The following is a 26,949-nucleotide window of genomic DNA, read 5'->3' as shown; positions in this document are numbered from 1 at the left end:
GACATACGAGCCATTGCGGCTTCCTCGGAGCATGGGCACCTGACTGCTACATCCAGAGCCCAATATCTGAGACTTGTATCACCTCGTTGGAATTTCCAGATAATTGATCTATCACTTGGACATGCTATACAGGCTGTCTCAAGAAACCTGTTTCGTGATCCGAACCAATAGGGCACCCCCGGTGTTCTCCCCCGCCGGATCGCGAAGATGGACAAGGCGATACCCTTCGCGCAGTCGGTCAAGCCGAATGCATGCCCATGCAGCCAAGGAATCACGGCCGATCTCGTCATCTTTGATCTTGAACCTGAAAACAGAAAGGGTGTTAGCTTGGCGCATGGGATATGAGGCCACGATGGCAACGGATGCGGGGAAGTTGAACGGCGCTGCTGCAACAGGGCGGATTTCCAAGCCAAGAATGCATCCTCAGCCTGAAGAGGCAGCCTTGAAGAAGCTAGAGACTGCACGCGCTCAACCATGAGACTCGCACATGACTCGTCTGACGGGCAGAGCAGCGCAAGGGGAGTCCCGCATGGGCGTTGTCATATACAAATGCAAGCAAGGCGACCTGCAGCAAGCGGGCGTGTGGAGAGGGGGAGCACGACAACGCAAGTAAACAGAAGTAGAAAAAGCACGACGGGAACGAATCAGATGTACTGACCGGACAAAGCTCAGCTCTTCTATGACCCCGGTTACTGTGGGGAAGAACAATTTCTGCCCCCCAAAATCCGGATTCCTACCTGACGAGCTCTTTGTGTAACGACGATAGCTGCTCTTTTCTGAATCAGAGCTTGCATCATCGCGGCCAGTGGCGGCCGGGCTCTCCGGCTCCTCGACGTGCAACTGGCAGTTAACGTAGGGGCGGAACCACTTCTCACTGTGGTTGCCTACGGGTAGAGATAAGTCCTGGGCTGCAAATACCTCCAGCGTTAGATCTATCTTATCACGGACAATGATGTCCGAGGCCGGTTCAGAGCTTCGGTACCCTGAAGGCTTGAGCTCCCAGCCTTGGGTGCCGGAAAACATGCCCTGATTGAGCATCATGCCCTTGTCCAGGTTCTGCCAGTTGAGGGCCACCAGCTGTGCGCCTCTTCGCCAGTAGAACGATGGATCAAGGTTTGATGATGTGACTCGGAATGCGAAGGGGTAGATTCGCATGAGAGATGAGCGGTTGTGCTTGAATAATGCGTCACGATAGTTAGTGTGAGCTTCGCGAGCTGCCTTTTCAGACAGTGAGAAGACATGTACCGGGACTTTAGCCTCTGTTGGAGGGTCAGTATACCGTCGATCCCGCGAAAATTGACCCATTGACATACCCGGCTGGTCAAAATGGCTGAAGTGGTATGCTCGGGTATAGACCGCTAGCTTTGCCAAAGCATCAAGGACCTTTGATGGCTTCGCAGGCTTTTGTGGTTGACCGTCAACCGGCTGCTCGTCGACTTCCGTTGCCGGCTCTGGAGTTTCTGGCTCTTCTGGTTTCTCGTCGGTATTTGGTAAAGGGGTCGACTTGGTTTTGATCAAGATCTTTCTTTTCAATTCGGCCAGGGTCGGCAGCTTATCAGCATCGACATCAGAGGGCACTTTCACTAAGAGTCCATCCCAAACTTCCTTGATGATATCAACCATCATCTGCTGCTGCTCCAAGCACGCATGCACTTCAAAGCTAATTATGACCGGCAGATCGCTGGCGACGAATGCACTGTCGCGAATAGCATAGCAAATCTCGCGGAACGTTGTCCCTTTGGTCAACGTGTGGCCATGCAAAACTCGAGGTTCCACCCGGGCTGGTGGCTGGCTTGGAGTCGTCTTTTCACTGCCAGTCGTTTCGGGAGCCTTGATGGATCTGTGATGCAGTGCATCGCTCAGCCTCGTTGAGACATGGCGCGAGAGGCCCGACGCGGAGTTGGACTGTTTGGGCTTTTCTTTGGCATCGGTTCTGGACCTGAGTTTCGCTTTGATCTTGGCGCCCAAGCTTTCACCTTGCTCGTCACCGGTGGTGCTGCTGCTGTCACTGCTGGCCTCGCCATCGCTGGACTGGGGGCTTTCTGGTAGGCCATCCCAGACGTCGATTTCCACTGAGCGGCAGCCCTTCAAAAGGACCTGACAAAACCTCTTAGCATCTTCCCAGACAGCCGCATGTTCGGGTGGTATATCATATCGAACGAAGAGCCTGGACTCACAGTGGTATATGCACTCGCAGCGGCATCACTATACAGCTGATTTCCCGTCAAATAAGTATTGTGACTCGACGACACAAAATAATCCGAGATGGGCGCCGAGAGATCCAATTCCCGAGGCGGTGCCTGAGCGCACGACGCGGGATCCTTCATGTATGCCCGAAAAGCATCCAGCGAGGCGAGGGGGTTTGCAATTAGCTCGATATCGGAACACGAGTCATGCTGAATACTCTTGAGAAAGCCCTGGTCTTCTTTAGTTTCCGGCGATGCAGAGATGGACTCGTATATCTTCTTGAGATGGGCGTCAATGGTCGCATGGAACGATTCGAACTGATATGTCTCGTTCGACTGGCGCAGTGACATATGCCGCGCTCGCTCCACGAGGTCTCCGACCTTGCTTTCGACCTTGTCCATCCCGTAGGGTTTTCACAGGCCTCCTATCAGAAGTGGCGGTGGAGATAAGAATACGGTGTGGCGTGGGGGGTTTATTGACGGGCTGCAGGCGAGCTGTGCGACGACGTGCGCTAATTGGCAGATCTCTCGGTGTCCGAAACTGGGGAATGAAACCTGGATATCTCGATGTCGTTCTTGTCCTCAGATTCTGAGCAGGAGAGAAGAGAAGATGAACAGCCGATCTGATCTGCGTGGATACAAGCTGACACGTGCTGCCATGATCGACTCTCCACTCCGACGTGGCTCCATCCACCTTTCCACCTTCACCTCTTGGCTCGGCGGGCGTCAAATGGCGCTGGGTGGAACACATCCTGTCCTGCAGAGATGCGCGGTTTGGGGGGGTTGGTGTCTATACAGGAATTGGATGACTGGGCATCGATTTAGACATTCTCTCAACCGCGGACGAGTATTGACAGGGCCCGTTGCAAATGCGGGACGATAAGCTCCAGAGTAAACCAATGCCTAGCTCGAACTGCCATCTGCCCGCACCACGGGCTCAGCCTCAATGCAGTCTTTGCAAACCCGGCATCCCGCCGCTTGACGCGGGGTTTATTATAAATCACCCAAGACGCCCCTCGTCGCAGCTCCCAGAAACCTTGACTGCCCCTAATTTCCAGGACACTCACAAAACCTTCATCCGTCAATCTACTCTTTGTACGCCACATAGAAATCCACGATGACCGACGTCGAGCCGGTTCACTTCTTTGACATCATCTCCACCCTCCCAGGTCCGTCTTTTTCGTGGGAGGCGTCGCACAAGCGCATAATCACTCTCCCGGAGGACTAGCACCGCTAACCCAAGCATAGGCGCGTCCAAGTCATGGTCCCCGAACACGCTCAAGGTCCGAAGCGTGCTCAACTTCAAGGGCATCCCTTACACGCAAAGCTGGATCTCCTACCCAGACATCGCACCTCTCATTAAGGGCTTCGGGGTCCCGCCCAACGCCGTAGGAACGCCGTACACGCTCCCTGCCATCGTGCACAAGTCTTCCATCACGGATAACCCTGACGGTGCCATGATGGACTCGCTGCCCATCGTGACACACCTGGACAAGCTCTACCCATCGCCCCCGCTCTTCCCCTCCGGCGACGCCAGTTTTGCGCTCTACCTGGCCGTCAACAAGATCGCCTCACTGATGGGCCCATTTTTCCGGGTGGCGGTGATCCCCCGCGTGGCCGAGTGTCTCGATCCGCGGGGCAAAGAGTACTTTGAGCGGACCCGATCGGCGGTCTTCGGTAAGCCGCTGTCGGAGGTGCGCCCGACGGACCCCGAGGAGCTTGCGTCGTTGTGGACGTTGGTCGAGACCGAGTCGAAGACATTGTTGAAGATGCTTGAGGGGCGTGAGGGGAAGAAGGGGCCGTTCCTCGAGGGCGAGACGCCCAGCTATGCGGATCTCGTGCTATCGTGCCATTTCGCCTTCCTCGAGCGCATGGACCCGGAGTACTTTGAGAAGTTCCTCGCGTTGGGCAACGGGGAGTTTAAGGCTTTGTGGGAGGCGTGTTCGGCCTGGGTGAGTGGTCAGGGTGAAGACAAGGAGTGGCCGGTTCCGCAGCCGACGGCTTGAATTGCGCGCGTTAGTAGGCCCAAGCAGTTCGGCCATAGCTGTTGTCTAGGTCGCATGATCAGTTCAACTGGGGATATCAACCAAAACTTCGCACCGATACCGCGGTGTAGAGAGACTGATGATTATGTAGACCAAGTTCCATTGAATATGTATATAGCACAATTGAGAAAACAATCAAGGTAGTAATACATGCCGGAGGCCCAGTGCGGGCGTTTCTTCTCGTCGGATATCCAGAGCAGGGACGGGTGTGTTCGTGCACGCTTGAGCCAAAGTGCCCAGTCGCAAGCCAAATTCGAAATGCAATCGCAGGGCCATTGGTGGACGTCTAATAAACCAATGCATGGCACGATAGGGTTACAGGCCGCGCAGGAAGTTAGACTCCTTAATAGATTTCCGCCGAGCCTCTCTTGCGCTCTTGATGACCTCTCCGCGCTTCCCAAGACCGTCGGTGGCATCGGCTATGGCGTCACCGGGGGCTGCATCGCGGTTGTAGGAGGCGGGCGTGATATCGTGGGCGTGATGGTGGGCAGGAATCTTTGGTGGAAGGGTGCTGGCGCGAGCGGCCAGTTTCTTCTCGTAGCGCTTCCGTTGCTTCTTGTTCAAGGCTGTGAAAAAGAGATAAAGTTAGCCCTTCGCACTGATCTCAATCAAGGTCGAGGTCAGCATACTGCTCATATCGACGCCACCCTTCTCGTTCTTTGACTGCTTGCTAGCATCTCCCAACATATCCCAGAGCCAGTCTGGGTATTCCTCGTCCTCCTTGGCGAATACATCTGGCTTGTTCTTGAAATAATTCAGGCCGCTCATCTTGGTACCGACTGGACAGCTGCTTAGAGGACGCTCAACAGCAGGTTTGGAAGGCGCAGCAGATTGCACATCAGTGTGGACACCCTCGGGGGTAGTGAAAGGCTGGGAAATGCCAGGAGTCGCGGAGGAGATGGCGGACGGGGTCGTGGAATCTCCGGTCGAGGGCTGGCGCGGAGTTGGAGGAGGGGGAGGGGCCACCACAGATGGATTGGGGGCATTGTCGCTGTAAGGACGGAATTGACTGCGTACTAGAGGCATTTGGCGTACAGCTGCTGATGCGGACCATGTCACGGCCTGTTGCTGGTGTAGCCGGAGTATGGTGAACCGGCAGCTTCTGCAAATCATGGTGGCGTGAGAGGTAAAGTTGGGTAAATGAATGAGGCCTCAGTACATAGTCCAAAAGCCGGCTTCAGAAACTGTGAAAGGCCTGGCTCTGTAGGAGATTGAAGATACAGTCTGCGCGGAGGCAGAAAACTGCGGCGCGGATTCGATGCCAAGCCGGAGGAGTCACGTGGTGAATTTCTATGAAAATCACATCCAGTAGATCTCAAGTGATCCTGGTGTCCCAAGTTGTATAGGCTGAAAGGTAAAGTCATCGAGGCAATTAAAATTCTTTATTTTCATTTTTAGAGAAACAGAAATTTCCTTGATTTCTTGAGTTTAATCGCAAATCAATGCCGTGCTGTGGGTCACGTGACCAGCCTTGTTGTAGCAAAGACCGCCCGCCAACATCCCTTCCTCAACTATCAAAACAGACTGGGCCTGTTTCTCTTCAATTGTCGGGCAACCAAGTAGCCCATGAGGGCTCGTCTGCATTCAAGCTGAACAGTGTTTGGCTTCACCGTCGAGGCTTTTTGTCATGCTCATGCAATATGTACATGAACAGCCTCCTCCAGGAAAAGACTAGTCAACAGAAATTGGCAGAGGATTGCTCGCTAGCCATGCGTCTCTAGTCAAAATGCCAAACCAAAAACCAAAAAATACACACAACATTCATTCAAGAGAAACAGGATTCTGAACGCCACCTGTTATGCAGTGGGGATATTAACAACAGGGGCATCATACAAAGAATCAATCAAGGCAATATGGTTGATAAAAGCTCAGGAGCTTCACACTAAGAAGACAAACGACTGACATTCAAGAAGTTGCATATATCCTCACAGACATGCTTTAAAGTCTTCTCAGTCTTCCACTGGAGCTCTTGCTGAGACCGGTCAACGACAGCAATGCAGGATCCCACATCGCCCGCACGTCGTTCTGCAGCCTTCTTTGGAATTGCTTTGGAACTCACAGCTTCCATGGTACCTACCACATCCAGCACTGAATGGCCAGACCCGGTGCCCAAATTGAACGTGCGAAAGTTCTCGCTCAGCCTGCCTTCATTCCCAGTGCTGAGCGCAGCGATATGGCCACGAGCCAGGTCGGTGACGTGGATGAAGTCGCGGATGGCAGTGCCATATTCAGTCTCCCAGTCGGTTCCGAACATCTGAAGCTCTGGATATTGCCCTGTCATCACCCTGATGACCACTGGCAGGAGATTTGTGGGTGCCTGTCTCGGGTCCTCTCCCAAAAGACCAGAAGAATCACAGCCAACAGGATTGAAGTATCGCAGTGCAACAGTGGTCCACTCGGAATCTGAAGCGGCAAGGTCTGCAAGGATGGCCTCACAGATCCATTTCGTGCGCCCGTATGGGTTGGTAATTCCAAAGCACCCATGCTGGACAATGTGTTCAGACCCAGAGTGATCGGTGTATACTTCCTCTTTGTGCACACAGAGCTCCTCTTCTCCTCTTTCAAAGGCAAATTCGATGATGCAAGGGTGCCATATACGGTGGCAGATGATGAGAAGATGAATGTCTTGATGCCGAAGTCCCCGAGTGTTGTGGCGAAGTCGACCAGGCCACTAACGTTGTTTGCATAGTACTTCAACGGTTGCCGGATACTCTCCTCGACAGCTTTGAATGCTGCGAAATGGATCACACCGGCGATCTTGGACTTGGGCGCACCCCACCTCGTTGGGATCTGATGCTCTTCCAGCAATGGCCGAAGAGCGGTGGTGTCGCGGTAATCATAGGCATGTAGGTGCAGTGATGGCATTTGAGTGCCATTTTGCTTGTGGAACATGTGTGCCAGAAACCTTATGTGGTCGAGAACGCCCTCAAAAGCGTTGCTGAGATTGTCGATCACGATCACGTTATAATTGGCTTTGAGGAGCTCCAGCGTGGTGTGGCTTCCAATAAAGCCCAAGCCTCCTGTGACAAGGATGTATGGGCTTTCCGCAGGGAGCCTGCGCAGCAGCTCATCCAAATTATCAAACAGGACTGACGGCTCTGTTTCCGAGGCGCCAGTTGAGATTGGAGAGTCACTCTCCGCGGGAGTGCGCGCGTCTGACCGAGAGCGACTGTCCATCATGAGGCAAGATGGGACCAAGGGGAAAGAGATTTCCGGCGAAGGCCTCCGAATATATGCCAATGGTACCAAGCCAGGCTCTCTGCCACAACAGAGAAAGGCAACGGCTAAAACAAGACAAAGAATTTATATGCTAATTGAGACAATGACTGAGATTGGCCCGGAACTGCCAGGAGACCACCATGCACGATTTATACACAGCGAAATCCCCCTTGTGTGTCGTGGCCTCGAAAATCTTGTGTCTATTCGTGATCGGCTTTCGTGTTTGGCAGATGAGGAATCAGCGACGTCCTACCACCGGCAAAAATGGACAAGAGGAGCAGAGTGTAAAACGCATAAGCCACTGGAAAAGGCAAAGGGCACCAACAGGAAGGCGAATGGAGAGGAACTTGGCGCAACAGGCCAAAGAGTGGTAGAGCAGGATCCCCGTGGACAGTGAGCCTTGCAACGTCCATGTTCAAGGGCCGAATGCCCTAAGCGCCTCCGCCGTGGCGGTATGCCAGGGCCTCAGCTCGGGCGAATGGCCGTGATCGATTTCCAGGGCCCTCTCGGCGTCTCATCTAAGATATTTCCTATCGCATTTGAGGAACGAGACCCACGTCAGTCAGCGTTGGAGAGCAGTAAACAACGATAAAGGGGGACACTTACATCAGCGTGCTTGAGAGTGATCAGGGGCCAGTCGGCTAGACGTACAAACTCCTGGACCTGGGTCTCGACCCAAGCCTGGAATATAGAGTACTGCCCTGAACCCCCGTTGATAGTGATAGGGTTAGTGTCGGCGTTGCGCAGATTGGCCTGGTGGAACATGTAGGGGTCGTGGTAGAGACCGAAAAAGTGGCGCATGGTATCGGCCATTTCAGCTGCTAGCAGGTCGGCAAAGTTCCCACTGCCCGCAGAGGTATTAATCCACTCCTGGGTGGTGCAGTCCGTAGTGTCGCAATTGTAGTATATATGCGTGGCCCAGCGAGGGTTGACCTGCATACCAGCAAAGCCATCGGTGGAGGTCACCGTCCAGTAAGGCCACATCGCATTCTCGGAGTTGAGAAGGGCAGTGCGAGTAGAGTGGCTAGAAGCTTATTGTTTATAGGCGCCCCAAACCGTGGGACAAGCTGCACGTAATAACTTGTTTTCTTTTGATGTCCTTGTGTTGCCCATATTCATTGAATGCTGTGTATGCTCTGCTTTTGAAGACAGCGCTATATCTATTTCACTCTGCTGTACTCTTTGGTGTCTACCTAGGTATGACAATGATCTATATGACAATTATCTAGACAATTAAAACTCGCATCTCTACGTTCAAATCGGAAGGTGCTTGTAAAGCACGCAACCATATGATCGTTTCAAGAGTCGAGTGTCACTTCCAAAGGTGGAGTGGAGCATTATTATTTATTATATTTACATTAGGTCTTCACAGCCTTTCTAATCCAGTTCACTAAATCGACCCATTCCGAGGGGATAGACCCTTCAGCTGGCGCCAACAGACCATAGACGAACCGCCTTCCAACTTCCCGAGCGAACCACTTTCTTGAAGAAAGATGCAGCCCAAGGCCATGGAATAAGAGGAGGATACGGGGTATCCAATGGCCGTCTCTGGCCAGATTAATGAATGAATCGCTGGTCCGAAGAGACCACGACATGCTCCCCTTACCATTCGGCCAGGTATTAATAGTTTGCCAGAGTGAGTCATAGTTGCTTTTATAGGCTTCTTGGTTCGAATCCTGAGTTTGGTCGATGAAAGTCCCCACTTCTTTCAGTTTCTCCAAAATCGACCTGGGCGGAGTCAGATCGAGCCGCTCAATAATATTATGAGATGATCTGGGTCACTCACGCATGCAATGCAACTAACTTAGGATCCTCACTGGAACAAGGCCGAGTTAGGAAACAAGCTTGAATGAGGTCAACATTTGGGGCGAGCGTCATACTCTTTTCTCATTACGGTTGGGTCCATTTCATTTGTGCGGTGTACCCAGTAGTCGATGCTTGTCTTTTTCTCGGAATGGTATATCTGCAACCAAAGGAATGCAGTGCCACCAAGCAATGATCGAACAGTCATTATCTCTTTTAGCGGATCAAGATCTGCATCCGGACAGATGCCCGAGTATGCGGACACACTAATCAGTATAAAGCCGGAGCAGAGGAAGGTCGCTTCGATATCTTGGGGCGCAGTAGCCAAACTCTGCCGCAGCCCGCTAATGGCCGAGCTTTGATAAGTGAGCGCGACCTCGAGCCAGGACATAGAATCCAGTTTCTCGGTATCTTTAAAGGCGAGATGGAGAGCGGCGACTGCCAATAAGCCGTCCATCACATAATCATGAGTCGTTGCGATTTTGGGGACGATCGCTTGCCAGAATTGCCGGTCTACCTCGTCCTTTCCGAGTGAGGGGAGTGCATCTGTGAAAGCATGGTGGTATAATCGCATCTCCTGCAACCGAGAGAGCCGGAAGACTCCATTGGAGCTGGATGTATTAGATTGGCTGCTCTCAGGGCTGTCTTTTAGAAGGGCTGGAGCTGGTTTCCTCCTTGGCTGCGGTACCACATAGGTGCACTCCAGCTCGCGCTTTTTGCAGAGACTGCATGACGGCCGTTGCTCGTCGCACTATCAATCTCAGGTTAGAGGCGGGATCTAGATGTAAGGTGCCTCCCCAGACCATAAGGTTTCCTAGCCATGAGAGTATACCAACCTTGACCCGTCTCTCCTTACACTGGATGCAGCCCTGCCGAGATTTAGTGTGACAGCGACGTGGCATTCTGGTGTGGTGAGAAGAGAGTCATTACGCTGGCTGTGGAGCCTGGGCACCTGGCAGCTGCTGAGTCATCTAGGCAGCAAGCGCCCCGGGGCCCTGTTGTCAGAAGGGACTAAGGAACTTTTGAAGAACGCGACAACGCTACCTGGGTAGAGAATCTGTTGGGAAATGGAGGATTGGAAGGGATTAAAGGTATACAGGTCTCGAGAAGCTCTATGTGAAAACTGGATTTTTTTTGGTAATTACTCGTCGCGATCACGTCGCGTGTCATCATACATATCTGAGTAGCAGCCATGAAAACTATCTACCGCGACAGAGCAATGTCATCAATTCTCATGATCATCTTCACGGTCTCCGCAGCCAGCTCAATGGCGCTAGTGCTCACGAGCAGAGGCTGCAGGATGTTCTCCTCCGTGATGTCGTCCTTGACGCCGCCGCTGCGGATGCTGACACCAGCGTTATGCTGGCCCTGGGCATGGCGGTGACGCAGGTCGGTGACGACCTTGATCGAGTTCAGACCGGCGTTTTCGGCCAAAGTGGTGGGAATGACCTCCATGGCATCGGCGAACGCCTTCCAGCAGATGGACTCAGTACCAGTGAGCTCACGGGCACGCATAGCGAGAGTGTGAGCCACCTCCACTTCTGGGGCTCCGCCACCAGCAATCAGAGCGCGCTTCTTGACGAGGCAGCGAATAACGCAGAGAGCATCGTGCAGAGAACGCTCGGCCTCATCCAGAATGAGGCTGTTGGCACCACGGGCGACGATGGACACGGTCTGGTTGGTGGGGGTAGTGGTGGGCGCCTTGATGCCGGTGATCTTGACATAACGGGCACCAGAAGCCTGGACCTCCTCGACGAGGTCCGCAGTACCAAGCTTATCCTCAGTGAAAGAGTCGACATTGGCAACAGGTTTGCAGCCAAGACTCTTGCATAGGAACTCAACCTCATCACGTTCGATATCCTTGATTGCCAGGATCTTCAGGCGGGAAAGGAAGTGCAGAGACAGCTCGTTGACAGCGTCGCGGAGGATAGACTTCTGGATCAGAAGCACATTACACTTGGTCTTTTGGATCTTCTTGACCATGTTAAGCAGATACTGACGCTCCTCCTTCAGGATCTTGTCCATCTGGCGGTAGTCGTTCACCACAATTTGGTTCTCCATCTAAAGAGGGTGTCAGCTGTGATTCGAGATCTCAAAATTGATTCGGCAAACATACGTCTGGCTTAGGCGGGCTCAGCTGGAACTGAATGAGACCTATCCGGGCCTTCTCAATTCTTGTGGGGCCACCGCTGCTCTTGATTACGGGCTGGTTCAACACCAAGCCATCGATCATCTCACTGTCCTCGATTGTGCCGCCAACCTTCTTGACTATCCGAATGTTTCGCAGGTCGACATTCTCAGCTGTCTTAGGATCAACGACCTTCAGCACCGAGTCGACGGCCATCGGACCCAGCAGGCCGGAGTGCTGGGAGACAATCTTCGACGAGAGGGAGGTCGAAGCGGCTTGAAGAAGGGTTGCACGATCGGTCAGATTAATGGGGCGGGACATGTTGTGGAGGATCTCAACAGCGGCATTGGCAGCGCGCTGGAATGATTCGGAGATGACGGTGGGATGGATGCCCTTGGACAGCAAGCGCTCAGCAGCACCAAGCAGACTACCAGCAATAACAACAACGGAAGTGGTTCCATCACCAGCCTCCACATCCTGTGCGGCACTTAGGTCGACCAGCATGCGAGCAGCCGGGTGCATCACGCTCATATCTCTCAGCATGGTATTGCCATCGTTGGTCTGCGGGGGTCAGTCGGAGGCGTTGTCCATAGCAAACGAGGGTAGCATACGATAATTGTCTTTCCTTTGCCTGTTTGGATCTTTGCGAGCGTTAGTATGTTGGTGAAATCCAGAAATTGTGTGTACCTACCATCTTATCCATACCCCTGGGTCCCAATGACTGTCGCCGAGTTAGCCCCTCATCTCCGTACTTGACTATGTTTCTGGGAAGCGTACTGTGCGAATAGCATCGGCAACGGCTAGAATTAATTAGCACATGGCTTGCATAGTTCACAGAATTGGTAACATACCCCGAGCTGCGAGAATGTTGGATGCCCGCACGGCCATGGGCTTCTCCTTGTCCTGCTCGCCATCAGAAATCGGTCCACACACAGCTTCTCACAATTCGCACCTTGAAGGAGTTGTTGCCAGCCGCTCCCTGGGCCACTGCGGTCGCCATTTTGAATGTGATAATTCAAATGCAACCGAAATGAAAACAATAAGAGGTGGAGGTTGAATCAGCGGTGGTGGAGGACACACAGGAAATTCTGCGAGTTTCTGGGGCGGTGATGAAGCTTGGCGCTGATTAGTGAGTTGAGCTCGGCCACCGCAGCTCTGCAACATCACCATCCGTCCTCCGCGTTATACCATTCACCCTTGCCCCTTCAATTTCTTGCAGCACTCTCATTTATCAACCTGTCTTCTGCTTTTCACTTCGTCTTGGATCTCCTGCCCTTGCGTTTCCACTAGATCCTCAGCCCTAGGCTGTCAACACATCACATCATGCCTAGCGCCACGGGACAGAACTGGGAGAAGTACAGCAAGAACTTCGCAGACGATGAGGAGCCAGAGAAGAAGATCACACCTCTCTCAGATGAGTAAGTCATTTTGATAGTCTGATATCTTTGATCTACAAGGCTCTGCGCGTCCAGTCGGCGACGGATGACTGACGTCTTCGGCAGTGACATTGCAGTACTTAAGACCTACGGCGCTGCGCCTTACGCCAACGCGCTCAAGAAGCTCGAAAAGGATATCAAAGACAAACAAGCAAGCGTCAACGAGAAGATCGGAGTGAAGGTGAATTTCTACCCAGCTGTCTCGGTCTCTTGGATCATTTAGAGCTTACACCCACCAGGAATCCGACACCGGTCTTGCACCTCCACACCTTTGGGATGTCGCCGCCGATCGACAACGGATGGCTGAGGAACAGCCACTGCAAGTGGCTCGTTGCACAAAGATTATCCAGGATGAAAAGGACTCAGACAAGAGCAAATATGTCATCAACGTGAAACAGATCGCCAAGTTTGTCGTCAACCTAGGAGAGCGAGTGAGTCCGACAGATATCGAGGAAGGCATGCGAGTCGGGTAAGTTGTTTTTTCTGTGGAAGATATCTGTATTCAGACATTAACCTAGCGTCACAGTGTCGACCGGAATAAGTACCAGATCATGTTGCCTCTGCCGCCCAAGATCGACCCCAGCGTGACAATGATGACCGTTGAAGATAAGCCAGATGTGACCTATGGCGATGTGGGTGGTTGCAAGGAACAAATTGAGAAGCTACGAGAGGTTGTGGAGATGCCGTTGCTATCACCAGAGCGGTTCGTGAACCTGGGTATCGACCCACCCAAAGGCGCTTTGCTCTACGGTCCTCCCGGTACTGGTAAGACGTTGTGTGCTCGTGCCGTGGCCAACCGAACCGATGCAACCTTCATCCGTGTCATCGGAAGTGAGCTGGTACAGAAGTATGTCGGTGAGGGTGCCCGGATGGTCCGTGAGCTCTTCGAAATGGCTCGTACGAAGAAGGCTTGCATTATCTTCTTTGACGAAATCGATGCCGTCGGTGGTGCGCGTTTCGACGATGGTGCCGGCGGTGACAATGAGGTCCAGCGAACCATGTTGGAGCTGATCACCCAGCTGGACGGTTTTGACGCCCGTGGTAACATCAAGGTCATGTTCGCCACTAACCGGCCGTCGACACTGGATCCCGCGCTGATGCGTCCTGGTCGTATTGATCGAAAGATCGAATTCTCTCTGCCGGATGTCGAGGGCCGTGCCAACATTCTTCGCATTCACGCCAAGAGTATGTCCGTCGAGCGGGACATTCGATGGGAGCTGATCTCGCGTCTGTGCCCCAATGCCACTGGTGCAGAGCTGCGCAGTGTTGCGACAGAGGCAGGCATGTTTGCTATCCGGGCCCGGCGAAAGGTTGCGACCGAGAAGGACTTCTTGGCCTCGGTGGAGAAGGTGATCAAGGGCAACCTGAAGTTCAACTCGACGGCGACGTACATGCAATACAACTAGAGATCGGGGCTGATTCTCGCATGGGTGTGGTGCATCTGGCTGTACGATCATTCTAGTTCTTTGTTATTTTGGGGCCTTGCAGCTCCAGTGGACGAATCTATAATCTACAATGCTTCCGTGGTGTCGATAGTGACCTTGGTGTAGTTTTATAACGGGAATTCCGCAATGATTCCTGCTTGATCAGACTCGGCATCAACGTTGAGTGTATTTCCACGTGAGCTAGGATGATCTACTGATCCATGCCAGACACCCATCAAGGATGCAGAGAGGAATAGGTCTCACGGATTACTGAGGAAGGAATTAGAGCAAAAGTGTGGAGATCGCTGTCCCAAAACAGTGAGCACTTGGGTTAACGCTTCTCCATCCCGAAGTCCGGCAAAAGGGACACGCGGGGTCACGTGCAGTCGGGCGTAACGAGCCGAGGAAGCAGCGACGGAGAGATCCGCCAGAGGGCAGGAGCGACTTTCGTTGATGGCTATACCCAGGCTGGTTAAGACCTTGAGAGATAATGGTGGAAGGTAGCGTTGGTCGATGGGTAATAAAATAAACCAATTCAGATCACCGCGATAGAGACTGGAAGTGCGATATATTGATAGCTTGAGGCCCTCGGGAGTATTAGGGAGGCCGGTCGAAGTCCGTAATACACACACGCTCATTGGTCACGGGGCCTGGGGAGAATGCTTACCTCAGCGCAAACTGCCAACTGCGATCCGAGTCCCGAGACGAAGTTGCCGTGGTCTAGAGACGTTCCCCCATTCCACCTCTCCGCTCTTCTGTGCAATCCCACCGACTCCGGTGTCTTCATTTCTGTTGGGTAGTTCGGAGTTCTTTCTCTCCGAACCCGTCATTATGAGCTCCCTGAGCCTGCGGAGCTTGGCTCCCGCCTCCAAGGTCAGTAGCCGACGAGCAACGATCTTGGCCCGGATGCGCAAGGATCGAATTGACTGGTGGTTTTGAGCGCAGGTTTCCCGCATCTTGAGGGATCAGAGACGCCTCTTCTCCTCTTCCCGGCCTGCCGGTACGAATTTCGACCGATTTTCCTCTCTGCGTCACGACCCCATCACTAACTGCTTCTGCCAGCCCGGATATGGACCAACCAGCCACTCCGCGCGAAGGAGGCCAATGGCTACATTTCTGAGAAGTATCCCATCATTGTAAGCCGCCTTAATCGCCAACACGGAAATACGTGAGGATTGGATTCTGACTGGTGACAGGATCACGAGTACGATGCCGTCGTGGTCGGTGCTGGTGGTGCCGGTCTGCGCGCGGCTTTCGGTCTGGCCGAAGCTGGTTTCAACACTGCCTGTGTTTCCAAGCTCTTCCCAACTAGAAGTCACACTGTCGCCGCTCAGGGTGGTATCAACGCTGCCCTTGGCAAGTAAGTGCCCCCGATCAGAGGAGTGGCTCAGTCTCCATCAGTATCTGACCAGACCATAGCATGCACGAGGATGACTGGAGATGGCACATGTACGATACTGTCAAGGGTTCCGATTGGCTTGGTGACCAGGATGCGATTCACTACATGACCCGCGAGGCTCCCGCCTCCGTCCGCGAGCTCGAGGGTTACGGCTGTCCCTTCTCCCGTACCGAGGACGGCCGCATCTACCAGCGTGCCTTCGGTGGTCAATCCAAAGAGTTCGGAAAGGGTGGTCAGGCTTACCGTTGTTGTGCCGCCGCTGACCGTACTGGCCACGCTCTGCTGCACACCCTTTACGGCCAGTCTCTGCGCCACAACACCAACTACTTCATCGAGTACTTTGCCCTCGATCTCCTGATGGAAGACGGTGAGTGCCGCGGTATCATTGCCTACAACCAGGAGGATGGTACCCTGCACCGTTTCAAGGCCCACCACACTGTTCTGGCCACCGGTGGTTACGGTCGTGCCTACTTCAGCTGCACCTCCGCCCACACTTGCACTGGTGACGGTATGGCCATGGTTGCGCGTGCCGGTCTCCCCAACCAGGATCTGGAGTTCGTCCAGTTCCACCCTACTGGTATCTACGGTGCTGGTTGTCTGATCACTGAGGGCTCTCGTGGTGAGGGTGGTTACCTGCTCAACTCTGAGGGTGAGCGTTTCATGGAGCGTTACGCTCCCACTGCCAAGGATCTGGCTTCCCGTGACGTTGTGTCTCGTTCCATGACCCTTGAGATCCGTGAGGGCCGTGGTGTGGGTCCCGAGAAGGACCACATTTACCTGCAGCTGAGCCACCTGCCCGCTGAGCTGCTGCACGAGCGTCTGCCTGGTATCTCTGAGACTGCCTCCATCTTTGCTGGTGTCGATGTCACCAAGCAGCCCATCCCCGTCCTGCCCACCGTTCACTACAACATGGGTGGTATCCCCACCAAGTACACCGGTGAGGTTCTGAGCGTAGATGAGAAGGGTCAGGACAAGGTTGTTCCTGGTCTGTACGCTTGCGGTGAGGCTGCCTGTGTGTCTGTTCACGGTGCCAATCGTCTGGGTGCCAACTCCCTGCTCGATCTGATCGTCTTCGGCCGTGCCGTGTCCCACCGTGTCCGCGACATTGCCTCCCCCGGCAAGCCCCACAAGGAGCTGGCTTCCGACGCCGGTGCTCAGTCTATCAAGGACCTTGACTTCGCCCGTACCGCCGATGGCCCCAAGTCGACCTTCGACATTCGCAATGCCATGCAGAAGGCCATGCAGACTGATGTCAGCGTTTTCCGTACCCAGGACAGCTTGGACGAGGGTGTGCGCCGTGTGAACGAGATCGACACCTGGTACGAGCAAGTCGGTACCAAGGACCGCAGCATGATCTGGAACTCTGACCTGGTCGAGACCCTTGAGCTCCGCAACCTGCTCACTTGCGCGTATGTATCCCCGTGACAGTTTGACTGATAGAATGAGGATCTTGATTGCTGACCAATATGATCTGCAGTACTCAAACCGCCACCGCCGCTGCCAACCGCAAGGAGTCTCGTGGTGCCCACGCCCGTGAGGACTTCCCCGACCGTGATGACGAGAACTGGATGAAACACACCCTCACCTGGCAAAAGGAGGCCCACGGCAAGGTTGATTTGAGCTACCGTTCGGTTGAGGACAAGACGCTGGATGAGAGCGAGTGCAAGCCTGTGCCTCCTTTCAAGCGTGTCTACTAAGCTCATCCCCGCCAGGACTGGGGGGCTAGGGTTGTGTGAAGAGAGAATACCACGGATTTGTTTCAGATGCTACCTACGTTTCACCTGGTTTTGGGGTGGAACTAGCGTGGCAATGCCCGGGGAGTCCATGAAAAGAGCATGTTTCCTATTTGACTTGTGTTATTTACCATCCTTGTATAGCCACATTTTCTTTTATCCTACAGGCGAAGAGTTGGTGTACTGAGTGATTTTTCTCAGTTTGTCTCATATGGACTGGAATTTCTTCTTTCTTTTGCCGAATTATCTGCCTCCCTTCGTAGCTATGCTTCTGGTGGAGTCGCAGCCCCATCTCTATTCTTTTGAGGTCCAATTACGACCATCTGTGGCGCCGAGGTCAAAGAGATCCCATGCACCCCTCCCCCTCCCTTTCAAACTTCTGGAATCCCCGCCGAGTCTTGTCGTCTGTTCACATCGAGCTCAGATGCATACTTGGTGCAGCATGCATGTGTTTCCCCCTGCTGGCTCTGCTGATGTCCTCCCTGGACCCCTTCGGTGCACAAAGAAAGCCTTACAACGCCGATCCCTGGTTCTTCTATCGTTCTATAAATGGGACCGGCTTCAAGTATCGTCGCCACACATATGAACAAAGAACGCAATGTCTTTGAGGATGCTGCCCGGTCGACGTCACCCGGCACTGAATGCCACCTGCTCTAGGGCTCAATACCATGGCAGACCCGAGTTCATCGAGTCCATCCTGTCGAGTCCTGTCCATCTCTGCTCCTGGAGAGTTTTTTCTCCTTTTCCCTCGTTTGAAGACAAGCTGAGCAACTGCCCGTCTAGCAGCTAATGCGCTGGTCCTTACTCGTATCGGTTCCGGGTATATACGAGTATTGCGAGACCGATTCCCACAAGGATGGACTCCCTGGTCCCTCGAACTGATAATACATGCACTGGCAACAAGCAGTGGTATGTATGTAGCGCAGGAGACTTCAGAGGGTGCTGCTCGAGCGATCCTTGCACCAGCGGTGTCTGTCCAGACGACGATGGCTCGACGAAGTCAACCACGAAGACGACGTCTACGACCTCATCTACTTCCTCGGAGTCGACAAGCTCGTCTAAATCCTTGACGACCATCAGCACTACCACACAAGCGACGACAACCTCAGGGACAGTGCCGGTCACCTCTTTGACGACATCTTCTGACACAACTCAAATCACTAGCCTCAGCGGAGCGAGCACTATTCAATCTGCTACCTCCACGAGTACCGCAACAGCTACTACAGGAAAACCGTCCAGCCACGCAGCTATAATCGGCGGAATAGTGGGAGGAGTGGCAGGCCTGGTCATGATTGCTGTCCTCTTGTTCTGCTGGTGGCGCAGACCGCGCGAACGGTCATTCAATGTCAAATTCCGCCGATCTGTCTCGTCGCAGCACCTTCATGGAAGAGAAGTCACCTCTAGAACCAAGACCGATCTGTCGCCGTCGGAGAGCGAGCCCCTGCGTCTGCACGGTGAGCATCCAGTCGATACAACCAGACCCAGTGAACAACCCATTGACGGCTCGTCAGGTTCCTTCCCCAGTCTACCGAATCTGGCCTTATCCCGAACAGGGTCCAACCAGAACTCCAACACAAACTCGTATTTTACAGGACAGGGTGCCAGCACAGCCCCGAGCCTCAGTGTTCCTGATCTCTCCACGGGTCCCACCGGGTCGGCCGTAACCCTAATCACGATGAATTCGGGGAATCCCGCCCTATCAACTACGAGAGATCTCCCAAACAGACCCCCCATGAATCCATCCTCGGGCGAGATCTTCCCCTCCGTCCCAAGGAGGCCAGGGTATATTCCAGAGCTCTCGGACACGGGGTTCTGGCGACAACGCGCAGAGCTCGCCTCGCACTCCCAGAGCGAACTCATCAACAAACCGCTCGAGCAAAGACGGCGCCAGAACTTGCACCACCAGCACCGCCACCCACCCCGACATCACAAGCCTGGTCGATCCTGGGATTCCTCGTCCTCGTCGTCCACCGCCGCGAACAGCGTCATTCCCAGCCCAAGCTCCGCCACCAGCGTCGGTAACATGAGCCCGCGACTGATGGCGCGCAACACGGCCCGGCAGGTCGTCACCGCAGACGGCGTGGTGCTGGGCGCGAATCTGGATCGTTTCTCGGGTGGCAAGGATAAGGATGAAGAGGACCAGGACCGGGACCGCGTGAAAGGGAAACGGCGCTCGCAGGATCCCGAGAACCACGTTATGAGCTTCATGACTTACCAGGGCGATCTGGAGATGAAAGACCGGGCTGGTGATCGGCAGAGGGAGGGCGCGGGTGTTTCGCGAGCAGTGCCGGCACTGACTGTGCTCGAAGAAGCGCCCTTCACGCCGAGTAGTGATGTCCCGCCTGCTTATGAGTCGGGGGATGCAAGGTTCTCGTTCGAGAGGGATGAGAAGTCGCCCTCTGGGACGATGGGGATGAGGCTGAGAACCGTTGAGTGATGCCGCTGGTGCGGATTGTTCATTATATTCTTCTATGTGTTATGGAGATCGAGACCACCTTCCTTTCCTTTCGTTCTTTTTTCTGCCCCCCATTCCTCTTGTTTTGCGTTGTTTCTCCTGTTGTTCCAAGTCCATACTATTGTCGAGATGTTAATGAACTATGAGAAACTGTTGTCATTTTGTCTAACCGAAAGTATCACCGCGATGCTGGTATTTTCTTCATAATATAATATTTTAATCCCATGAAACTCCCTATATCTACAGTAGCTTCTTCAGCACGGAGGTCTGTTCAATGACTGCGCGCTTGCTGGTGCCGCCAATAGCATCCTTCAGCTCAACAGCACGCTCGTAGTCCAGACAAGCCTGGACATCCTCGTCGAATCGGGCATCCACGGTCTTGAGCTGCTCGAGCGAGAGGGTGTCCATGGGCACATTCGTGTTCTCAGCCAGCGCGACGACACGGCCGGAGATGTGGTGTCCCTCGCGGAAAGGAACGCCCTTGCGGACGAGGTAGTCGGCGATCTCGGTGGCCAGCATCTCCGGCGCCAGGGCGGCGGTCATCTTCGCCGGGTTGGCGGTCAGGGTGGACAGCACGCCGGTGGCGATCTGGATGCTGTCGCTGACGGTCTTGATGTGGTCGAGCAGGGGCTCGATGCTCTCCTGCAGATCCTTGTTGTACGTGGTGGGCAGACCCTTGATGGTGCACATCAAGCCGGCCATTTGACCAAAGGCACGGCCGGACTTGCCGCGGAGCAGCTCCAGGCTGTCTAGAAGAAGTCAGAAACAATGAAAGAGCCGTTCGGAAGCAATTGATACGCACCGGCGTTCTTCTTCTGCGGCATCAGCGACGAGCCGGTCGAGTACGCATCCGACAGGCGCACGAAACCGAACTCCAAACTGCTGTAGATGATCAAGTCCTCAGCCCAGCGGGAGATCTTGAGCATGAACGAGCTGCCCCACTGCATGGTCTCCATGGCGAAGTCACGGTCACCGACGGTGTTCATGGAGTTGTACAGGAGGTCATCGAAGCCGAGCTCCTTAGCCATAGCCTCGCGGTCAATCTGGAAGGGGTTACCGGCGAGAGCACCACAGCCAAGCGGGCTACGGTTGACGCGGCGGATCACTTCCCGCAGACGCTGCAGCTCGCTCGCGAAAGCGGTAGCGTGTGAGAGCATCCAGTGGGACCAGCGGACGGGCTGGGCCTTCTGGAGGTGAGTGTAGCCAGGCATGATGAAGTCAATTTCCTTCTCCGCACGAGCGATGGAGACCTTGATCAGGTCGCAGAGGTGGCTGTCCAGCACACGGAGCTCGTCGCGCAGCCACAGGCGCATATCGGTAGCGACCTGCTCGTTGCGCGAGCGGCCCGTGTGCAGTTTGCCGCCAGTCTCCTTGCCAATGATCTCACCGAGACGACGCTCGTTGGCAGTGTGGATGTCCTCGTCGTTCTCCTTGACTGCGAAGGTGTTGGTGCGCCACTCTTCGGCGATCTGCTGGAAACCGCGCTCGATCTCGGCGAATTCTTGCGGTGTAAGGATACCAGTCTTCATGTTGGCGCGCGCAAAGGCAATCGAGCCGGCAATGTCCTGCTTCCACAGAACCCGATCAAAAGGCAGCGAAGTGTTGTACTGCTCCATGAGGGGATCGAGGCCCTCTGTCGATCGTGAGTCAGTCATTCGAAGCGGGATGGATTGGCGGGGTTGGGAGGGCACACTCACGGGTGAACCGGCCTCCCCACAGCATGTTCTCGGCGACGCCCTTGGAATTGCTCATCTTGACGGCTTTGTGGTGAGTGCAATGAGGAGTTGGGAATTGGGAGAGGGAGAGAAAAGGAGAGGGAAGGTCGAGCGTCGCGAGTGTGACTTATCTGTGGCTTGCCCGATGATCGGCACGCTAAGCCGCTTTGGGGGGTTGATTGGGGATCGAATGGCTTCAACTATCGTGGCAAGTACAGAACTACCTTTTATGAAAAGGAAGGAGGGCTTCAGTTACAGATAAACTGCCATTATGATTCTAGCATCCTGTTTTCTTGCGTGGTGTCTAGTATAGACATCTGGCTTTTCACTTTGACATCCTTTGTATATATATCCTGCCTAACTGGGCACCACCAACGTCAAATAATTCCGTTACAAGGAGAATTCACTCTCATCGGCAGGGAACTCGTAATCTCCAAACCCACAAATTTTGCAAGTTTCAATCTGAATTCCATAGAAAAGTTCTCATCAGACGGAAACCCCATACGATCCCCACAGGAAAAGAGCGGGCATTTGGTACTAGATATGAAACAATCACACCAGAGCCACAGTTACAGTAGACCTATAGACCAAGCAAGTGTGACTCTAAGAGACTCATATTCTCGTCTTTCTCACAGAGGCTGCGTTGCTGCTACGTCGAAGCGGGTATTGAAAGAGTGAAAATGGGAGTTGGTAGATGATTTATAAGGCCAACGAATCACAGATTTATGTTCATGCAGATTGAGAGTTTGTCGATGCATTGTGAGAGGGTGATTGACGATGAAGGAACAAGAAGACTGGCGGAATTGATGAAATCATGCTTCGTCTACCTAGAATATGTGCATTTCCCCTAGATAACCACCTCTACAGGCCGACCCATCTATAAGTCGGTTGTATATCCATGAATCTCGCTAGATTCCTCGCAGAGCTCAATGACAGTCCACATCACCGAAGAGAACACCTCGCCTCCAATCTTCTCCATAACCCTCTGGCTTGCCTTATTATGTTGTCCAACTTCTGTATGCACCATCTCTCCAATCCGACTCCGCAGCTTCTCATCCTTGATATACTCTCCACCAGCGCCAAAGACTCCATTGGGATTCATCCCACGGCGCATCGTCTCCCTCGACAACGCAATCGCAAGGCCCTGGCCCCGATGCTCAGGCTCTACATGCAGGGTCGCCAGGGAACCATCTAAGCCAAGGAATGCCCATGCAATGGGCATCTCGTCCTCCTCTTCTTCTCCATGAGTAGTTTGACCAGCCGAGTCCGCTTCCGCTTCCGCTTCCGCTGCAGGGGAATCACAATAGATCGCGACACCAGGCATCGTCGACAACTGCGCCCGTGAGCGAGGGATATGCGTGCGACTCTGCACCAGATCCAACTGCGAAGGAAGCACGCCGATACGACCCCGTCGATCCTGATACCGGTACCCCGTGGGTAACGGCACCTCCGTCTCAGCTCCGCCGGCGGCGAAGACCGAGCGCGGGAAGACATATTTGTGATAGGGCGGGCTATCGAAGCGATGAGCCCGCAGACCCGGCAGAAGGATGTCTGCGTCAGCGCATGCGGCTGAATCCACGCTGGCGCTCGCGTGGCCGTAATTCCCCGAGCGAAGCAGTAGCGTGAATAGAGCTGTGTGCATGCTACCGAAGAGAAAGGCCTGTGGGGGTGGCGCTGGAATCAGGGGCACACCCTTAGTGCCGGTTGGCGTCGATGACGACCCAGCTGAAGAGGCGGATCCCGATTCAGCTGGGACCGGCGGCGCCTTCGGCAGGGATGACAGGTAGACCGGCAGGAGAGCGGCCTTGACATGCCTCAGGAATGCTAATAGTTGAGCTCGGACGAGGTCCAGAGCGGCCGGGCTAGCCGTGAAAGCGGACATCACGTAGTTACTACCATCATTATTGCCGCGAGGGATAGTGGCTGGGCCCGAGACGGTGGTATCTGACGTGGATGGGGCGCCCGCGGCTTCACTCGGGGTGACAGGGACGATCGGCTGGATGGACGTGCACTCGAATTCCAAACTGGAGTAGGCCAGGATCTGGGTCTCACGGCCACGAAAGAGATCCACCCGCGCAGCCAGCCACGGCGTGCGAGAATCGGGATCAGCGGATCCAGGGGCGTCAGGGGTTGCGCCGGGAGGAAAAGTGGCCAGGATCTTGGCGGTGGAAGAGGGATACGCGAGGCCGTGCTGGATGCGTCGCAGGAGTGAGATCGAGTGCGGCAGATGCACAGCGAGATGGGGAAGGATGCTGGCTGCATCGTGTTCGTAGATGCACGGCGAGGAAGGGGTCGCCATGACGGGCTCAATTCCTCGAGATTGACCTTCGATCAGTTCGATTGGCGAGATCGGCGGACCCGACAACCGGGATGGGTGAGAGATGTCACTGCGGCCTTGGTTCTTTTTTCCGTCTTTGGACCTGGCGATCGGGGCCTGCAGCCCCGGATAACCTCAGACACTATTGACAGCGTGAGACAGGAACAGCAACAGGAATTGGGATGACCCAAATGGGCCTTTTTAACGTGTCGAGGCTGCACCTGTGAGTCATGGCGGGTCGCTAGGGGCGAACGACATCAGACTGGTCAACGTGAGCAGGCGAATTCTCGTGCGCGAAAGCCGCGACACAGCGCTATCATCTATGGATGGGGAGATGAGGTCTGACTACGACTCCTCCCGACGAAAGACTCCCGCAGAGGAGAAAACCAACCGCAAGTATTTGTCACGACCTGTGCCTGTGGCGGTGCGGCACTATTGATTCTGACAGGGGATCCGCCGGCGATCACTGTCACGGCTGCATTGGCGCGCGGGTTAGGCGATCATTGAGCCCGAGCAGCCACTAGGAACACGCCGTGGGGTCAAGGGATGTGGAGGATGTCATTTCCGAAATGAAGAATGATGGTATTGCGCATGCATCCAACGCCTAGTGACGACAACTATCTGCAACGCCGAACAAGTACGCCTTCGGCACGAGGCCCGACTTTTCGGTCCATGCAGGAACCAAAGAAAGGGAGAACAAAACAGAACAAACGAGAGAAAAGAAAAGGACACAAACAAAGGAAAGAAAGAGGTCATGTCTCATCACAAGTCACGAAAGACGCTCCCCCACTTTGGGGTGGCCTTTACCAGGGGCTCCGAGCTCCCACCATCCAATCCTCCATGGCAAGCCATTCGCTCCACCGTCCTTCTGCCGCACGAATCTCATCCTCCGAGGGCTCTCGCAATGGTCGCAGGAATGGGGTTTGTTCGTCCGGCAGGATATCGTAGGCCGCCTTCGTAGATGCCCATCCGCTGCTCTTGGCTGTGAAGAGGTAATTCGCCCGTTCTTGCTTGTAGATACAGCCCACGCCCGCTTCCCAGCTCTCGCCAAAAAAGGTGCGCATGGTCACCGGTGAATCCTGCGCCGTGATGATCAGGCGACGGACATAGGGTCGAAGGGAAACAAAGGATTCGAGCGATTGGCCGGGACCGGGGGCGGCCGACTCCGGAGCGCGTTGACAGGGCAGACGAATATTCACAAAGGCGGCCACCGACTGTACCGCGGGGGTGTGCTGGCTGCATTCCAGGAAATACTGCACACAATGCTTGTAATGCGGGTACCAGCCAGTGGGGTCGACGCGCCCAAACTCGGGATCGTGCAAGAGGGCTTGCGCCTCGGGGTGGTAGATCATGCCCTCATCGACGGGGCGGTGGCCACGGCTGTCGAAGGAGCGTTCAGCGTCGCGCTCGGCAGATCCTGGAAGTGGGGGAAAGAAGACATCTCAGATTACAGGTTGCATGACGGGGGAGAAGGGGGAGAAAGATGGAGGGGGAGAGAGAGAGGTGCGAGGAAAAGAAGAGGAGAAGGAGAGCGAAGGAACATACTGTGCGCGGGATGCTCGCGCGAGTAGTGATCGCGCAGGTCCATACGCGAAGAGCTTTCCCAGCACTCTCTTCCGGAACCCTGCAGGTGGAGTGACATGATCGGTTGTCGACATGTGTTGGGAATCTGAAACCAAGAATGCGGACGGCAAGACTCGGCACCGGATGGGCAAGTCTTGGAAGAATGGAGCGGTGATGGAATGGAATTGAGGACTGGAGAGTGGTTTGCCACGAGCCTGGGGGAGGCGAATCGAGCCCTTATAGCTTGTTGCACCAGCCTCACCCCTCGAGACGGGCAGCCCGAGGCCCGCCAGGCCCGCCAGGGTCGGTGTGATGCCAGAAACGATCACATCTGAAGATCAAGGGCGGACTAGTCCGGGCTTGACGGGTGAGTGGAGACGGTCTGGCGAGCTATCGAGTAAGGCGGCCAATCACGGCCGCGTCAGCCCGCAGAGCTTGAGCCACACTTTCTTTCTCTAGTGGAACACTAGCCACACACTAGCCATTCTCCTGGTGCACTAGCCACTGCCCAGGATCACTAGCCACAGAGGCACCACCACGAGCCACTCAGCTGTGTCACTAGCCACGGTGTGGCCGAGCATGTGGCTCGTGCACCGGGTCTCGATCTCGCAAGGGATGTGGCTGTGCCCCCGGTCGCACTCGGTCAACTCCTTGGTTGCAGCCATCGAACGAGTCCTCGGCTTCCTCTCCAGATTCAACTGCCAAAGGCCAAATCCCGACCTTCGATCACGGTCTAGACTCTCGGATTGAGCTACAATCCTCATATGCATCCCCATCCCCATCCTCTCATGTCCATGACCAACATAATGCTCATTGTCCTAGGACATCACGAACAGGTACACCCTTCCAGTATAGTCAAGCGCCCCGCTTTCATCGAACGATTAGCGTCCCAATAGTCTGGGTACGCTCTAGCACTATCACCCTCTCGGCCGGAGAAGAGTGGTGGCGCCGATGACGATGATTTGGAAGACTGGAGACCATCTCATCTCGCTCGTCTTTCTCCGCCCACGCTGAGCGAGGGGATCCACTCGCCTCGAATGCTTTCTTTTTTCTCTTTGCACCGTCGCGACAATTGACCTGTGTGACATGTCCGACCCACCGGCCATTCCCAAAGTTTACTCCAAAGTCATCTGAATGATTCTAGTTCTGGTTATGCTTATGCCTGTGGTTCTGTTGGGCGGGTTCGGCCGATCGGCTTCACGATAGCCCCCGGTCCTGGCTCAATGGAGAGCGATGGGCAATGAGACGTGGGTCGGCCTCTCTCGTGTTGGACAAGACAGGAAGAATTATTGTGTATTAGACAGTCTGGGCAGTCTACAGGAGGCCGACAACGTGGAACAGCACCAGGGGACGCAAGGGGGAGAGAACGAGAGAATAGGGAGTTCACCCCCGTCTGGAATGATGGAATCATCGCCAAATGAATTTAATCTATATGCATCGACGCCAACTCAAATCGCGGCCATCCAGCCAGAACCAGTCATCGCCCTCCTCCATTTCGTATTTCACATTTTCGACCTGATGTCAAT

At 54.4% G+C, this 26,949-nt stretch overlaps 13 protein-coding genes across 13 annotated transcripts; 4 read left to right on the top strand and 9 right to left on the bottom strand.

Moving 5' to 3' along the window:
* Window positions 1–138: 138 nt before the first annotated feature.
* Window positions 139–2,588, bottom strand: N7459_000640 (putative phosphoinositide-specific phospholipase C; the record flags this gene model as incomplete). The annotated part of the gene is made up of 4 exons (XM_056939825.1): window positions 139–304; window positions 659–1,259; window positions 1,314–2,097; window positions 2,178–2,588. 4 exons carry the CDS (start codon window positions 2,586–2,588, stop codon window positions 139–141), a joined length of 1,962 nt encoding a protein of 653 aa, XP_056804105.1.
* A 715-nt stretch (window positions 2,589–3,303) lies between these two features.
* N7459_000639 (glutathione S-transferase family protein) lies at window positions 3,304–4,192 on the top strand (the record flags this gene model as incomplete). Its single annotated transcript, XM_056939824.1, has 2 exons — window positions 3,304–3,355; window positions 3,435–4,192. 2 exons carry the CDS (start codon window positions 3,304–3,306, stop codon window positions 4,190–4,192), a joined length of 810 nt encoding a protein of 269 aa, XP_056804104.1.
* A 354-nt stretch (window positions 4,193–4,546) lies between these two features.
* N7459_000638 (mitochondrial 54S ribosomal protein mL54) lies at window positions 4,547–5,344 on the bottom strand (the record flags this gene model as incomplete). The annotated part of the gene is made up of 2 exons (XM_056939823.1): window positions 4,547–4,797; window positions 4,861–5,344. The coding sequence occupies 2 exons, from the start codon at window positions 5,342–5,344 to the stop codon at window positions 4,547–4,549; spliced, it is 735 nt and encodes a 244-aa protein (XP_056804103.1).
* A 769-nt stretch (window positions 5,345–6,113) lies between these two features.
* On the bottom strand, window positions 6,114–6,485 carry N7459_000637 (uncharacterized protein; the record flags this gene model as incomplete). Its single annotated transcript, XM_056939822.1, has 1 exon — window positions 6,114–6,485. One exon carries the CDS (start codon window positions 6,483–6,485, stop codon window positions 6,114–6,116), a length of 372 nt encoding a protein of 123 aa, XP_056804102.1.
* Window positions 6,486–6,511: 26 nt separating this feature from the next.
* N7459_000636 (uncharacterized protein) lies at window positions 6,512–7,408 on the bottom strand (the record flags this gene model as incomplete). The annotated part of the gene is made up of 1 exon (XM_056939821.1): window positions 6,512–7,408. The coding sequence occupies one exon, from the start codon at window positions 7,406–7,408 to the stop codon at window positions 6,512–6,514; it is 897 nt and encodes a 298-aa protein (XP_056804101.1).
* Window positions 7,409–7,881: 473 nt separating this feature from the next.
* On the bottom strand, window positions 7,882–8,434 carry agd3 (putative extracellular serine-rich protein; the record flags this gene model as incomplete). The annotated part of the gene is made up of 2 exons (XM_056939820.1): window positions 7,882–7,968; window positions 8,057–8,434. 2 exons carry the CDS (start codon window positions 8,432–8,434, stop codon window positions 7,882–7,884), a joined length of 465 nt encoding a protein of 154 aa, XP_056804100.1.
* A 2,022-nt stretch (window positions 8,435–10,456) lies between these two features.
* Window positions 10,457–12,381, bottom strand: N7459_000634 (chaperonin-containing T-complex subunit CCT4; the record flags this gene model as incomplete). Its single annotated transcript, XM_056939819.1, has 5 exons — window positions 10,457–11,314; window positions 11,370–11,942; window positions 12,159–12,181; window positions 12,233–12,275; window positions 12,334–12,381. The coding sequence occupies 5 exons, from the start codon at window positions 12,379–12,381 to the stop codon at window positions 10,457–10,459; spliced, it is 1,545 nt and encodes a 514-aa protein (XP_056804099.1).
* A 323-nt stretch (window positions 12,382–12,704) lies between these two features.
* On the top strand, window positions 12,705–14,223 carry rpt1 (proteasome regulatory particle base subunit RPT1; the record flags this gene model as incomplete). The annotated part of the gene is made up of 4 exons (XM_056939818.1): window positions 12,705–12,799; window positions 12,884–12,998; window positions 13,057–13,286; window positions 13,344–14,223. 4 exons carry the CDS (start codon window positions 12,705–12,707, stop codon window positions 14,221–14,223), a joined length of 1,320 nt encoding a protein of 439 aa, XP_056804098.1.
* An 849-nt stretch (window positions 14,224–15,072) lies between these two features.
* On the top strand, window positions 15,073–17,337 carry N7459_000632 (uncharacterized protein; the record flags this gene model as incomplete). Its single annotated transcript, XM_056939817.1, has 6 exons — window positions 15,073–15,114; window positions 15,187–15,241; window positions 15,304–15,377; window positions 15,438–15,601; window positions 15,661–17,049; window positions 17,118–17,337. 6 exons carry the CDS (start codon window positions 15,073–15,075, stop codon window positions 17,335–17,337), a joined length of 1,944 nt encoding a protein of 647 aa, XP_056804097.1.
* Window positions 17,338–18,229: 892 nt separating this feature from the next.
* On the top strand, window positions 18,230–19,810 carry N7459_000631 (uncharacterized protein; the record flags this gene model as incomplete). The annotated part of the gene is made up of 1 exon (XM_056939816.1): window positions 18,230–19,810. One exon carries the CDS (start codon window positions 18,230–18,232, stop codon window positions 19,808–19,810), a length of 1,581 nt encoding a protein of 526 aa, XP_056804096.1.
* Window positions 19,811–20,068: 258 nt separating this feature from the next.
* Window positions 20,069–21,580, bottom strand: N7459_000630 (argininosuccinate lyase ARG4; the record flags this gene model as incomplete). Its single annotated transcript, XM_056939815.1, has 3 exons — window positions 20,069–20,577; window positions 20,631–21,461; window positions 21,526–21,580. 3 exons carry the CDS (start codon window positions 21,578–21,580, stop codon window positions 20,069–20,071), a joined length of 1,395 nt encoding a protein of 464 aa, XP_056804095.1.
* Window positions 21,581–22,420: 840 nt separating this feature from the next.
* On the bottom strand, window positions 22,421–23,842 carry N7459_000629 (Acyl-CoA N-acyltransferase; the record flags this gene model as incomplete). The annotated part of the gene is made up of 1 exon (XM_056939814.1): window positions 22,421–23,842. One exon carries the CDS (start codon window positions 23,840–23,842, stop codon window positions 22,421–22,423), a length of 1,422 nt encoding a protein of 473 aa, XP_056804094.1.
* Window positions 23,843–24,663: 821 nt separating this feature from the next.
* N7459_000628 (uncharacterized protein) lies at window positions 24,664–25,502 on the bottom strand (the record flags this gene model as incomplete). The annotated part of the gene is made up of 2 exons (XM_056939813.1): window positions 24,664–25,277; window positions 25,406–25,502. The coding sequence occupies 2 exons, from the start codon at window positions 25,500–25,502 to the stop codon at window positions 24,664–24,666; spliced, it is 711 nt and encodes a 236-aa protein (XP_056804093.1).
* Window positions 25,503–26,949: the final 1,447 nt, after the last annotated feature.

Source organism: Penicillium hispanicum (assembly GCF_028827665.1).
Source record: "Penicillium hispanicum strain IBT 35686 chromosome Unknown utg000001l_segment0_segment0, whole genome shotgun sequence".
NCBI lineage: Eukaryota > Fungi > Ascomycota > Eurotiomycetes > Eurotiales > Aspergillaceae > Penicillium > Penicillium hispanicum.
The sequence above is the reverse complement of the archived record's forward strand: the minus strand, read 5'-3'. Positions and strand labels throughout refer to the sequence as shown.